At 27.7% G+C, this 12,136-nt stretch overlaps 2 protein-coding genes across 8 annotated transcripts; one reads left to right on the top strand and one right to left on the bottom strand.

Annotated features, from left to right (window-relative positions):
* Positions 1 to 1,582: 1,582 nt before the first annotated feature.
* LOC124948773 (protein rogdi) lies at positions 1,583 to 4,409 on the top strand. Of its 5 annotated transcripts, none has more exons than XM_047492934.1 (6): positions 1,583 to 2,005; positions 2,262 to 2,333; positions 2,467 to 2,601; positions 2,709 to 2,987; positions 3,075 to 3,284; positions 3,334 to 4,409. In XM_047492934.1, exons 1-6 carry the CDS (start codon positions 1,970 to 1,972, stop codon positions 3,424 to 3,426), a joined length of 825 nt encoding a protein of 274 aa, XP_047348890.1. In that variant the 5' UTR covers positions 1,583 to 1,969; the 3' UTR covers positions 3,427 to 4,409. The 5 variants fall into 5 exon arrangements, with proteins under 5 accessions (XP_047348890.1, XP_047348906.1, XP_047348915.1 ...); XM_047492950.1 differs by having other exon boundaries at positions 1,586 to 2,005; positions 3,358 to 4,409; XM_047492959.1 differs by lacking the exon at positions 1,583 to 2,005 and adding an exon at positions 2,052 to 2,159.
* A 1,764-nt stretch (positions 4,410 to 6,173) lies between these two features.
* LOC124948765 (ATP-binding cassette sub-family B member 6) lies at positions 6,174 to 10,690 on the bottom strand. Of its 3 annotated transcripts, none has more exons than XM_047492892.1 (12): positions 10,384 to 10,690; positions 9,651 to 10,041; positions 9,358 to 9,557; positions 9,102 to 9,261; positions 8,749 to 8,960; positions 8,526 to 8,672; positions 8,227 to 8,450; positions 7,841 to 8,121; positions 7,633 to 7,733; positions 7,198 to 7,541; positions 6,975 to 7,132; positions 6,174 to 6,888 (listed from the first exon to the last, which is right to left on the bottom strand). In XM_047492892.1, the coding sequence occupies exons 2-12, from the start codon at positions 9,957 to 9,959 to the stop codon at positions 6,496 to 6,498; spliced, it is 2,529 nt and encodes an 842-aa protein (XP_047348848.1). In that variant the 5' UTR covers positions 9,960 to 10,041; positions 10,384 to 10,690; the 3' UTR covers positions 6,174 to 6,495. The 3 variants fall into 3 exon arrangements, with proteins under 3 accessions (XP_047348848.1, XP_047348870.1, XP_047348859.1); XM_047492914.1 differs by having other exon boundaries at positions 9,651 to 9,711; XM_047492903.1 differs by lacking the exon at positions 10,384 to 10,690 and having other exon boundaries at positions 9,651 to 9,818; positions 9,896 to 10,024.
* Between the last annotated feature and the right edge of the window lie 1,446 nt (positions 10,691 to 12,136).

Raw genomic sequence — 12,136 nt, 5'->3', positions numbered from 1 at the left:
AAACTCACTAAAATGACCGTGTGAGTTACCTTAGTTTCTTCGTGCGAACATCATGAAACATATTTCTTTGCGTTTGGAAATGTTCAAATAATTTGAACATCAATTATTTACGCACGCAACCAAGCAAACAATCACTACTTCACAGTATAAAACAACCATTTAAGCGTATATCGTAATATACGTAACATACGTAATTTACGTATATCGTAACATACGTAAATTACGTAATATCGTAATAAACCATTAAGCGTATATACATAAATCTTTAGTGGGGTACGAGCTTCATCTCTTTTGCCGTAAATTTTGAGGAGCGCTACAGTACTATTCGTTTTCTTCGCGAAAAATATTAAAAACAGCATTAGCGCCATCAGGGAGAACAAATGTAATTCTCGACCAATTTTGATGAACAACGTCTCATTTTAAAGACGAAGGTTTAATCTACGGCGCCCTTTCAGCGGACTTTTGAAAAAGTTTTTTATTTATGCATAAGCTATTTTTGAAAAATACCATTTTTTAATACAACTTTTTTTAAAGAAAATAAAGCTTTTTCAGTCTTCCGAAAGAGCGCTGTAGAAATCTTCATTTTTAAAATGAGACCTTGGTCGTCAAAATCGGTTAGGAATTACGTCTGTTCTCATTGATGGCGTAAACCATTAAAAAATCATGGATAATGGATTAAAAAAACAAGAAGTAAAAAATAAAATTAAAAAATGTTCATTGTATTATATTATTTTAAATTCTTCATGAATTCATAATTTTAATTTATTGATATTATTATTATTATTATTGCAAAGTATAATGAACAATTTATTCTAGTATTTAAATGTTGCTATTCTAAATACTCATCAATTTTAACGCGTGTTTTTAATGAAGAATACCAACGTTGGGGTATTTCATATTCTTTATACAAGTAACTCACAATTATAATATTATATAAAAATATTCGTCAATATATATTATCTGATAAAATAAATTATCCAATCAAAAATCAATTTAAAATCATTATATTCTATAACTGAAACTTTTTTAAATGGATTTTGGAAATAATATACTCAAGCTTAATTATCTTTATTTTGCTTAAAAGGATATACCAATGACTTTTAGAACAATTCACAGTGCCTCTAATGATTGTAAAAATAAATCATAATATATCACTGATTGTTGTTTACGATAATGGAAATTATTTTACTCAAAAGAAAAATAAGAAAAATTATTATTTCGTAAAAATTTGAGACTCATTATAAGAACTTTTGATCATACTAAACATCTATCAAGATTAGACAAACTAAAGAAATTAAGTCTTTCAAGTAAAAACTGACTTCGTAAAGATGTTCATTGAAAAAATACTGTTATCAAATAAATCGAGTTCCGTTCTATAGATCTACTTGCATTTTATGCAACAACATTCTGTTTAATAGACAGTCAGACAGACAGACAGGCAGGTAGACAGATAGATAGACAGACAGACAGACAGAGAGGCAGACAGACAGAGAGGCAGACAGAGAGAGAGAGAGAGAGAGAGAGAGAGAGAGAGAGAGAGAGAGAGAGAGAGAGAGAGAGAGAGAGAGAGAGAGAGAGAGAGAGAGAGAGAGAGAGAGAGAGAGAGAGAGAGAGAGAGAGAGAGAGAGATAGAGAGAGAGAGAGAGCTGGAGCACTTTCCAAATGGATATAAGGCAGAATAAGGCATAATTCGATATAATATTTTTTTCTAACGATACAAAGATATGTAGAATAAATTAAAAGTTTACTACCATATCTCGCTTAACCTTATTTCGGTAATACATTTTACATTTTATATTTTCGGTAGTACATACACAATTGTGCAAGAGGTCGATAAGCATAAATTGCTATGCTCCGTTATGAAAACGTATAAAAAAATTAAGTTCGCCGAAGATTCATATAACAGAAAAAATTTAGAGAAAGGCGAGAAAATTTGAAAGCTGAGGGAGACACTATCACCAGTGAAAAAATGGCGGACTGCGAGAAAGAGGAGGCTCATAATCTCGTAAGCTATTAGACTGCCTAACGTTTATCTAATCACTTAAGTACTTCGCTATCTCTCATTTCAACGATAATCAACCTTATCTATCGTTTACTGATTGCACGTAGTTTACTTAATCGATGAATGACGGTTCGAAGGTTATGTTGTTCAATCCGATGTATTGTCATTTTTGGGGTTTTTTGCTTCTTTTATCTTCTTCTTTTTTTTCATTTTTATACCTCATTGGATTATAATAATTGATAATCAATTTTAATTTTAGCAAATGGAATTTGAATGGCTCCTACATGAAGAAGTTCATTCTTCATTATTCCAACTTCGCAATATCTTAATGGTTTGTGTATTATAATAGATAATTGTTACAATTTACTATTATAAATTTGTATAAAAAATTATAGATGTAATAACATATGTATGGAAAATTTTTAAAAGTTGAAAAATATAAAATATGTCATATAATTTTATAGGAATGTGCACAGCGATTTCCATTGGCTGTTTTTGGTAATGATCAACTCAATAAGACAGACAGATTTGTATTTGCAGCTCCACATGATCAAGTAAAGTGTGTCGCAGTACTTACTGGTGATAGTATCACAAATGCAGTAAGCAATATTTTAGCAAAATTATATTAATTTTATATTGTCAAGTTTATACTAAGGTTTAATAATCAAATTCCAAAATGTGTTGTTAATTATATATTTTTTCTTAGGAAGTTAATTTCAAAGTACAACGTCAACCAAATGTTAGCATGAGAACAAGTATAGTAAATGAACATCCCTGGAAATTACAACAAATACAAGATGCCGCTAATCATTTACAACAAGCTATTGCACATATTGATAATGTTGATCGGCATTATCTTTTCAAAACATCAGACGAAGTTATGCATGTACTAGGTAATATATTAGGTAGTCTTCAACGGAGTAGAACTAGTTTAATTGTTCCTAGAAAGAAAACCATTGATGATCTCATCAAAAGTCGTAATATGGTAAATAAAAATTTGGACAAATTTTTATATTTGCTTATTCATGTGTTTAGTAAATATCATCTAAATTATGGTTTATTTCATTTTCAGAAGTCTTTAAGTCCTAATCTTCCGGAAAATTTAGCCATTAGCTTTTACATTCAAAGCTATAAACTGGTTTTAGCAGTCTATCAATTAGAAAATGCACATGGTAGTGTTAAACATGAGACTCAACAAGCAGAATGTAGTGTACCATGGTTAAATGATGCATTGGTACTTTTAACCATAGCATTACAACTTTGTCAACGTCTGAAAGATAAGGTCTGATTGTACAAAATTGTGTCATTCATTGTACAATGAATTCTCATAGTTTTCGTTTTTTTTTATTTTTCAGGTTTGTGTTTTCTCTCTGTATAAAGATTTTACGGTGAGCACACATGTTCCTTCAACTACCAGTTGGTAACCTTAGATATAATTTTATCTTCAAAATACTGTATTATAAAAATGGTGCTATATAAGGATTATTGTTTCTAGTTAGTTGCTAGTTCAATAAGTCAATAGTGCTTGTTAAAGTCATTGTATGGACAGAGGGTGGCATCTCTTTTATTATTTTAACTGTTATCGCGCACGGAACTTGTTCTTACAAATTTCAGAAGTAATTATTTATAGTGCGTGCCTAGAATAATATTATAATAATTTAATATTTCACTGTTAAAAAACTAGAAGATGGAGGTGTAAAATCAAAAATTGTATTCCCATGTTATTTTGCACATTACATAAAAATTACCAACTACATACAGCAGAAAGAGGAAACTCAAGTATTTTGCCAATTATGTGTGTGCCTAAAGTTGTATTGTAATACTTCTTTCCTTTATGTATTTTACATATTTCCAAATTTAACAAATTTTTGATAGAAGATTGCATCTTCTACTCAAACAAGTCTAAGTTGATCGAAGCACTTTCTAATGTTACTTTTAAGGAATTTTTTTGGTCAAAATTATCTCGTAAGATGGATCCATGTAAAAAGAATTTTGAAAAAAAGGAAAAAAGGGAATTTTTTTATTTAAATTCATTTTGACAAAAGTTCCCTAAATAGAAATATTACATAAAAACAATTTTTTGTAGAAAATATTACAAGTATTGATGATATTGTACCAAATAAAAACAATTAATTTTTATTATTACATACTTTATGTACATATATGTATAAGATATATTGACTTTTCGTTTCTTTATGTATAGTAAAATCTTCATCTATATGTATTTTATTATAAGAAAGATAAGACCTTTAAGAGACTTCTCTTAGGACTATGTATGGATACACAAAATAACTGTTATGTATGAATATTTAATACGACCAACTTTGAAGGAAATATTGTCTTCCGATATTTTCTAATTACATTGGACGTTGATCGAAAACAAATGAATGTTCGTTTACAGTCTCTATATTACTGAACTATAATTTTATTCGTTTTTTGTTTGGTTTTTTCTTCAGTTATTTTTATTGTATAGAGAAAAATATGATTACATTTTTCTTATTTTTTTCTACTTGAATGGTAAAAAATATGATCAGAATATTACCATATTCTATCAATTTGAAGTGATTTTTCTAGAAAAAGTATCTATCTCACAAATAGGCATACTCGTCTTAAACTTTTAACAATTGTCGTTTGGTGTCGCTTATGATTTCCGGAACAATTCTGATAGATTCTTATTTATGCGTATGTATATATACACACGTACATGTATAATTTGCAATTATTTAGTGATAAATTATAAAATTAATTGGTAGTGTTGCATAAAGTGTAAATAATCGAGTAGGCTATTGATATTTCTATCATATCTAGTATGGAGAAGAAAACTTAAACGAATTGGCAATGAAAAAAAAAACAAATTTATAAAATGTGGAATTGATTAAGAAAGATGTGATGTAAATATTAAATAAAAAAATGACATATCTATTGCATCAATACTTCTAAATTGAAATATTGTTATATAAAATAATAATATGCCCAATACTATTACTTCTTCTATTAATTTACAAAACAAAATTATTATTTTGTTTGAATTATAACATGTTATATACATGACTACCGATTTATTTGTAAATGTAAGTTCTTTATTAATATATCATCTTGATCAAGGCGTAACTATTTTACTATCTTTTTTAATAGTTATTTCTTACTGGCATTTGGGTATTTGCTGCAGTGTACGCTGTTTGCAGAGACATTATTTCACCACCTGAAAATCCAGAGGATACAATTAATGAAAATGGATGGTCACAATTTATTCTTAATAAAGTAAAACAAGCTGAACATTGGAATAGATGTGATAAATATAGAAATATTTCAAATAATATTAGAATGTCCGGGCATAAGTAATGACTAATATTATAATCTAATTACTAAGATTATTTCAGTTAGATATAAAAATAATATATTACATAGATTATAAATTGTGGTTTATATACAAATTGTAAGTAAAATGATAATTCACATTTACTGAAATTCTTGTTTTCTATTCTTTTTATGATTTAGTTTCATACAAAAATTGCATATATTGGAGATATATATATGTATATATTATTTATATATATATACACTATATAATACTTTATATTATTTTAAAATACTTGAAAGATTTTAATTTTAAAAGTACTTATTAAATTGATGTTTATATGAAATAAAACAGATAATATTATTGTATACCACTTGTTATTATATTTAAGCTATTAAACGCAGCTTTGAATTTGTAACAAACGAATAATGATCCTTAAAATGATCTGTCAAAATTGAAGAAAGAGAAAATGGTTAGAAAATAAAATAAAATTAATAGAAAAAATATTTCTCGTACACATGAACTATACTAAATAATTAATATTTGGATACATTTTTCAAAATGGTTATTGAAGATACAACAGTAGCCATTAAAGTAATAACATTTTCTCATAGGATTACTATACTAATCTCATATTAATAATAAGCAACTACATATTATTTATAATTATTTTTCTGATTATATTTCTTATTAATAGATAGGATATATATTGGCATGGGCTTTTATTACCAGCTATTATTTTGTATGGAGAGGAGATGAAACAGCACATCTAACAAGTTATGTAGATGAATCTGGTTGGGTTCCAGATGGAGCTTACGCTCAAATTATGACAGAAAAATCTCCATCACCCGAAGAATAAAATAGATCAAATCATCAATTTTAAAAATATATATTAATATTTTGAAAACATGTGCAACTACAACAATATCAATTTGATGAAATAATAAACACATTTGTATTCATTACATTACATAACATTCGAATAGTATTGTAGAAATTCAGGATTATATACTAGATAAATAGTAAACAAATAAAAAATTATAAATTTATACTATTTAATCATCTCTTTTTCTGTTTACATTTTCATTCTTCATCTTTCATGTAATATAATGGATTTACTTTTAAGATAAGAATTCTCTATTATAAATAATTAACAAAAGTTTATACACAGAAAAGTAAATTCTTTTTATATTTGCTAAGAAGCTTTCAGTTCTGCTTCAGATGAAGCAGGTACAGTCTCACCTTGATTCACCTCTGTGTCATTTTGTAATTGTTCTTGCCACATTGCATGATAAATTCCATCATGCGATATTAATTCTTCATGTCTACCTCTTTCAACTATTTCACCATTTTTTAAAACTAAAATTTCATCCGCATGTATTATAGTAGATAATCTATGTGCTATGATGATGGTGGTACGATTTGTACAAACTCTATATAATGCTAGTTGAATATTACGCTCGGTATGAGTATCTAATGAACTTGTTGCTTCATCTAGAAGAATTATTTTAGGCGCCTTTAATATTGTTCGTGCTATAGCAACTCGTTGCTTTTCTCCTCCGCTTAGACGAAGACCGCGTTCACCAACCTAAACGAATTCAATGCATGGTTAATATAAGTAATTTATTAAATAGTATAATTCTTTTTTCATAATAATAAAAGATTATGTGAAACCTGTGTTTCATAGCTATTTGGAAATGTTAAAATTCTTTCATGAATGTCTGCATTCTTTGCTGCTTCTATTATATCTGCTTCTGGAGCATCTATGCGACCATACTGGATATTATATTTAATTGTATTATTAAAAAGAACTGTATCTTGAGGTACAACACCTATATTATAGAAAATATTTTATAAAGATATCTAAATTAACATTTATATAGTAATCTGATATTACCTATAGCACTTCTCAATGAGCTTTGTTTGACAGTTTTTACATTTTGACCATCTATTAATATAGAGCCTTCTTCTATATCATAAAAACGGAAGAGTAATCGCAGTATAGTTGATTTTCCAGCACCAGAGGGACCAACAAAAGCAATTGTTTTTCCTGCAGGTGCAATGAAACTAATATTTCGTAATACTACTCTATCTGGAGTATAACTGAAAGAGACATTCGAAAATTCTACTTGTCCTCGTTTAACTTCTAATTTTCCAGCACCAGGAGGATCTATTATTTCTTGTTCTTCTTTAAGAAGATCAAACATATTTTCCATATCAACAAAATTTTTTTGAATAGCTCTGTTGATAAGAAAAAATGAAGATAGAAAATATATAATATTATAATAACTAATTCAGTTCATATTGAGAAAAATAGATAAAATTAATTTACCTATAGTAAGTACCAAACCAATTAAGTGGAACATAAAGTTGTATTATATAACTTGTAAACAAAATGTAATCACCAATTGTTAATCCTGTACCAGTTACAACCTACAAGAGAAATAAACTCAAAAATAATTTTTTATTTATGATTAATAAATTAATCTCTACAGAGAAGCTAGACTATGAATCTATTGAATGAATAGTACCATACTAACCATATGAAGACAAAGTAAAGAACCAGTTAATAAACCACAACAAACAATTATATTTTGTAAAATATTTAAGATATTTAATGTGACCATAGACTTCCATTCTTCAATTTGGAAATCTAAAATAGCTTTTTTATAACAATCTACTTCATAAGATTCTGCACTATAATATTTAACTGTTTCGAAATTTAGTAAACTATCCACACTGCGTGCTTTTTGTGCATTATCTGCTAAATTCATCCTTCTTTGAAATTTAACACGCCATTCAGTGACCATTATGGTAGCAGCTAATAACATTAAAATGGATAATAAAATTCTTTTTATACGATTACGAAATAATATTTAAACTGTCATGGTTATAAAATATTACAAAAAATTAAATAAGATCTTACCTATGTAGAAACTCATTGTTATAAATACGATTAGACCAAACCATTTATTAAAGGTACTTATGAAAAAAACGATAGCCACAATAATATCAACGATTGTTGGTATAATTGAAAATAAAATATAATTTAAAAGATTATTTATAGAATCAGTACCACGATCCATGACTCTTAATACCTCTCCAGTTTTTCTACCAAGATGCCAACGTAAGCTTAATCCATGTAAATGTCTAAAAGCAATAAATTATATTAAAGATCGGTTGTTTTATTTATTTTTTTATGTAAAATAAAAAAGAGATATATACTTAAATAATTCAACCTCGATTTCTTGAGTAGTAAATTGTTGAATACGAATCCATAAAAATGATCTTAAATTATTTAATAATCCCATTCCACCAGTTCCACCACCTTGTAAAAATTTAAATGCAACATATATCAAGATCAGATCCCATCTATAAAAGATATGAATATATTAGATTATAAGGAGATATTATATTGTATATATTAAAATATAATTATATTTCACACCGAAATTCTGTAGGTGCAACCTTTATGCTGTCCACAATTTTTCCATTATAAATAGGTACATATAAGTTTATTAAACGTCCTAATATAACTAATCCAAAGCAAAATATAACTCTCAATTGAAGTAAAATACTTGTTTTTGGCCATAAAAATGGAGCTAAAGTTTTAATTTTATACCATGCATTTTTCCATGCTGAAGAATTATCCTCATTTCTCTATGAATGTACATGAAAAAAAATCTAATTATTAAAAAAAAGAAGAAAACATTCATATTTATTTATGCATTCATTTATTTAATAAAAAAGTAATTCTTTCTTTCTTTGTATATAATATTAATGTAAAGGAGAATAACTTACATTGTGATATCTTGACCATGGAGTTGTACCATTGTCAAGTGTATAATATTCAGGATCTGTATTAGAAGATATTCCTGGTGCTCTTAGACCTATAGCAAAGATCATTAAGTTACTAAAATATCGTAACACAAATAGGGCCATTTCAATTTGATCTGTCAGTCTGAAAATAGCATAGTATATAAATAAATTTAGAAATTTGATATGAAATATCTAGTAGAGTTAGGACTTATAAACATTTTTTTATTACTATACTTACGAATTTAAATGAAACCACCATTCAAGTTTTCCAATATTAACAAAAACAAGATTTTCAGCAACTAATGCTAAGGTCCAAAATCCCAGTAAAACAAGGCCATGGCCACGAGGTGGTACACTTGGTAATAACTTGTGTCTTTCTATACTTAGTATATGAACAGAATATGGATAAATAATCACTGTCAATACTGTCGTTAGTATCTACAAATTCAATGGTTTAACGTGGTAATATAATATATATATTTCTAATGCCTATATATATACGGAGTAGGAATGTGATAGGTTATAACTTACCATGTATCCATAAATTTTCTTATCATTCAAAACAGCTGCTTGTAAAATTATTCTTAATACACTAAGTAATGGAACCAGATAAAGAAAAAATTTTTGTAAATTGTATAGCTTACTTCTTGGTAATACATTTATATTAATTTCTGTTCCATACTTGCGATACATCCATAACTGGATTGTCCCAAATATCATTAGATACAAAAAAATTATAGTTATGCTTACTGTATCCATAAAACATTTTGACATACCATGATTAATCCAAATTTCAGTAAAACTGATATTTGGAGGACAATATGCTATCGCGATAGCCATTATATTCTTCTTTAGTTCTTAATAATACGATTACTTAAAATATTATTTTCTTACTTTCGTCTTTTATATAATTTTGTACTATCTAAAAATTATTAGAACTAGATTAAATTCTTATATAATTTAAATGACATTGACATAAATTGTTCATTGTTATATCACACATTATGAATTAATCATCAATAGTAATTAACTTTACTAATCTAATGGCCTATGTAATATAAAATCGTAATAATTCTCTAAGTATTGATTATTCATAATTTAAAAGTTAAATCTAACATTATATTATATTATGATCTATAGTTAATCTAAAGATCAAAAATAATTTTAGATAAAAAAGCGGTAAGATTTTTGATAATAAAACTACGTATAACAGCTAATAAAACATTATTATACAATGTTTAGTAATAAGATCCATAGTCTTTACCTTTGAATAACGATCATTGATACATTCTGCTTTGAATTTCAATGTAAAAATTATCGAAATATTTTTGCTTTAGCTTTAGAGTACCAAAAAGATGATTAAAGGATTCTTTTCCCTGCGTTTAATGGAATAAGTTGATATCGGACGATTCTTCATTCATCTTTAATTGATTCGAAAAATTTCGTAATTTGTTTCAATTGATTTTGTTTTTTCTTCTTTCTAATAATTTTATTAAAGTAATATATATCAGAATACACAAAAATCACCAGGCATGTTTTCGACAGTCATTGTGTGTGACGTCACAAAATGGCGAAAACATACGTCATCAAAGTACTCTTGTTGGAAGTTCGTTCACGATTGGTCATTGCTTCTAGTTTGAGATTGGCGCACTCCTTTAGATGCGCGTTGCAATTTTTGTAAGTGTAAAAAATTATTTTAACGTTATTTTAAGATTTACGATGAAAAAATATTATTTCAATAATATCGTTACTTTTTTACTCAGTAACCTTCTGAGTATGATTAAAAACACGGATTTATCATTCTCTTATGGAGAAGATAAATATCATTACCTCTTTTCCAGCTGTGATACAAGTGATTAACAAATCACTTTACTACTTTATTTATCCATGCATGCGTGAGAAGGGCCACTACCTCCAGTACCTCTTTGCATCGAAAACACGAAATTTTATCAAAGAATAATCAATCACTGCAGTATATTCGCTACCATAGGAGGCTTAAATGTAATTGATTTCTGTTCGAAGGCAGACATTACTTGATATTACGAGATATTTCTGTTCAGATATGCTTTCGTATATCTGAGCTTATGAATAAAAACGGGACTGAGAATTTTAAGTCCTTTAAGGGACGTTCTTTTGGGCAAATTTAGAACCATTTAATCCAGATTGGTATCGTAGCATTATTTGTAGCGTCGTTGTAGCTTCGCTTAACCTAAAGTGGATGTTTTGGCTGATAATTTTGCTGACATCGACATTAACATCTCTATGTTAAATATTAGATATTTATATTCCATTATAGTTTTATTTATCAGCTCAATTTTGATGAGATTTGAATTCAGTAAGACTTTCATCACTCCTTCATTTCGTTCATCATTCGCCATCTGAGTAATCATAGGGCTGCTGGAAACGAAAAAATATCCTTGTTCATATTAGAACATGCTTCAGAATATTTTTCTTTTACACTATATATTTATGACTTGTTTAACTCTTAGTTATTTTATAAACTCTTGGAAAATAGATTAATTGCCATTTTACAAGTCAACAATATTTGGTTGTTAGTTACAACTCCATCAGTCTCAGTTCTTGGCAAGGTCTTTGAAATATGCATCCATATTAAGTTACTCAATTTTTTGGACGACAATAAAATTGTTATCGATCAGCTTTATGCGGGCCCACTCGACCTTACATCAAATCATTCGTATCGCTCGATGTGTTTCATATGACGCGATAAATTTGTGACTCATCGTTGCCATGATTCTATTAAATCTATCTAAAGCTTTCGGTACAGTTTGACACGACGCTTTATTCTTTAAATTAAGATAACTTAGTGTAACATAGAGTTTCATTAAATCTTATTATAAAAATAGATTTTTCCATGTTTTCCATAAAATAAATTTTTCAATCTCTCATTTCGTTCTAGCTGGTGTCTGGTAAGGTTTCATCTTAGTCAGTTTTGTTCAATATTTACATAAATGTTATCCCCACGTATCCTCATCTAACTTTGTTTGCCAATTACACTG

This window comes from Vespa velutina, chromosome 1, assembly GCF_912470025.1.
Source record: "Vespa velutina chromosome 1, iVesVel2.1, whole genome shotgun sequence".
Classification (NCBI taxonomy): Eukaryota; Metazoa; Arthropoda; class Insecta; order Hymenoptera; family Vespidae; genus Vespa; species Vespa velutina.
The sequence above is the reverse complement of the archived record's forward strand: the minus strand, read 5'-3'. Positions and strand labels throughout refer to the sequence as shown.

Excerpts from the sequence above, each read along its gene's own strand:
- LOC124948773 (XM_047492927.1), top strand. The coding sequence starts at position 2,126 with ATGACGGTTCGAAGGTTATGTTGTTCAATCCGATGTATTGTCATTTTT. Across the intron at positions 2,177-2,261 it reads GATGTATTGTCATTTTTGGG|CAAATGGAATTTGAATGGCT; the intron begins GTTTTTTGCTTC and ends TTTTAATTTTAG. Across the intron at positions 2,988-3,074 it reads TCATCAAAAGTCGTAATATG|AAGTCTTTAAGTCCTAATCT; the intron begins GTAAATAAAAAT and ends TTTCATTTTCAG.
- LOC124948765 (XM_047492892.1), bottom strand. The coding sequence starts at position 9,959 with ATGGCTATCGCGATAGCATATTGTCCTCCAAATATCAGTTTTACTGAA. Across the intron at positions 9,262-9,357 it reads TGGTGGTTTCATTTAAATTC|ACTGACAGATCAAATTGAAA; the intron begins GTAAGTATAGTA and ends TGCTATTTTCAG. Across the intron at positions 7,133-7,197 it reads CTCATTGAGAAGTGCTATAG|GTGTTGTACCTCAAGATACA; the intron begins GTAATATCAGAT and ends TCTATAATATAG.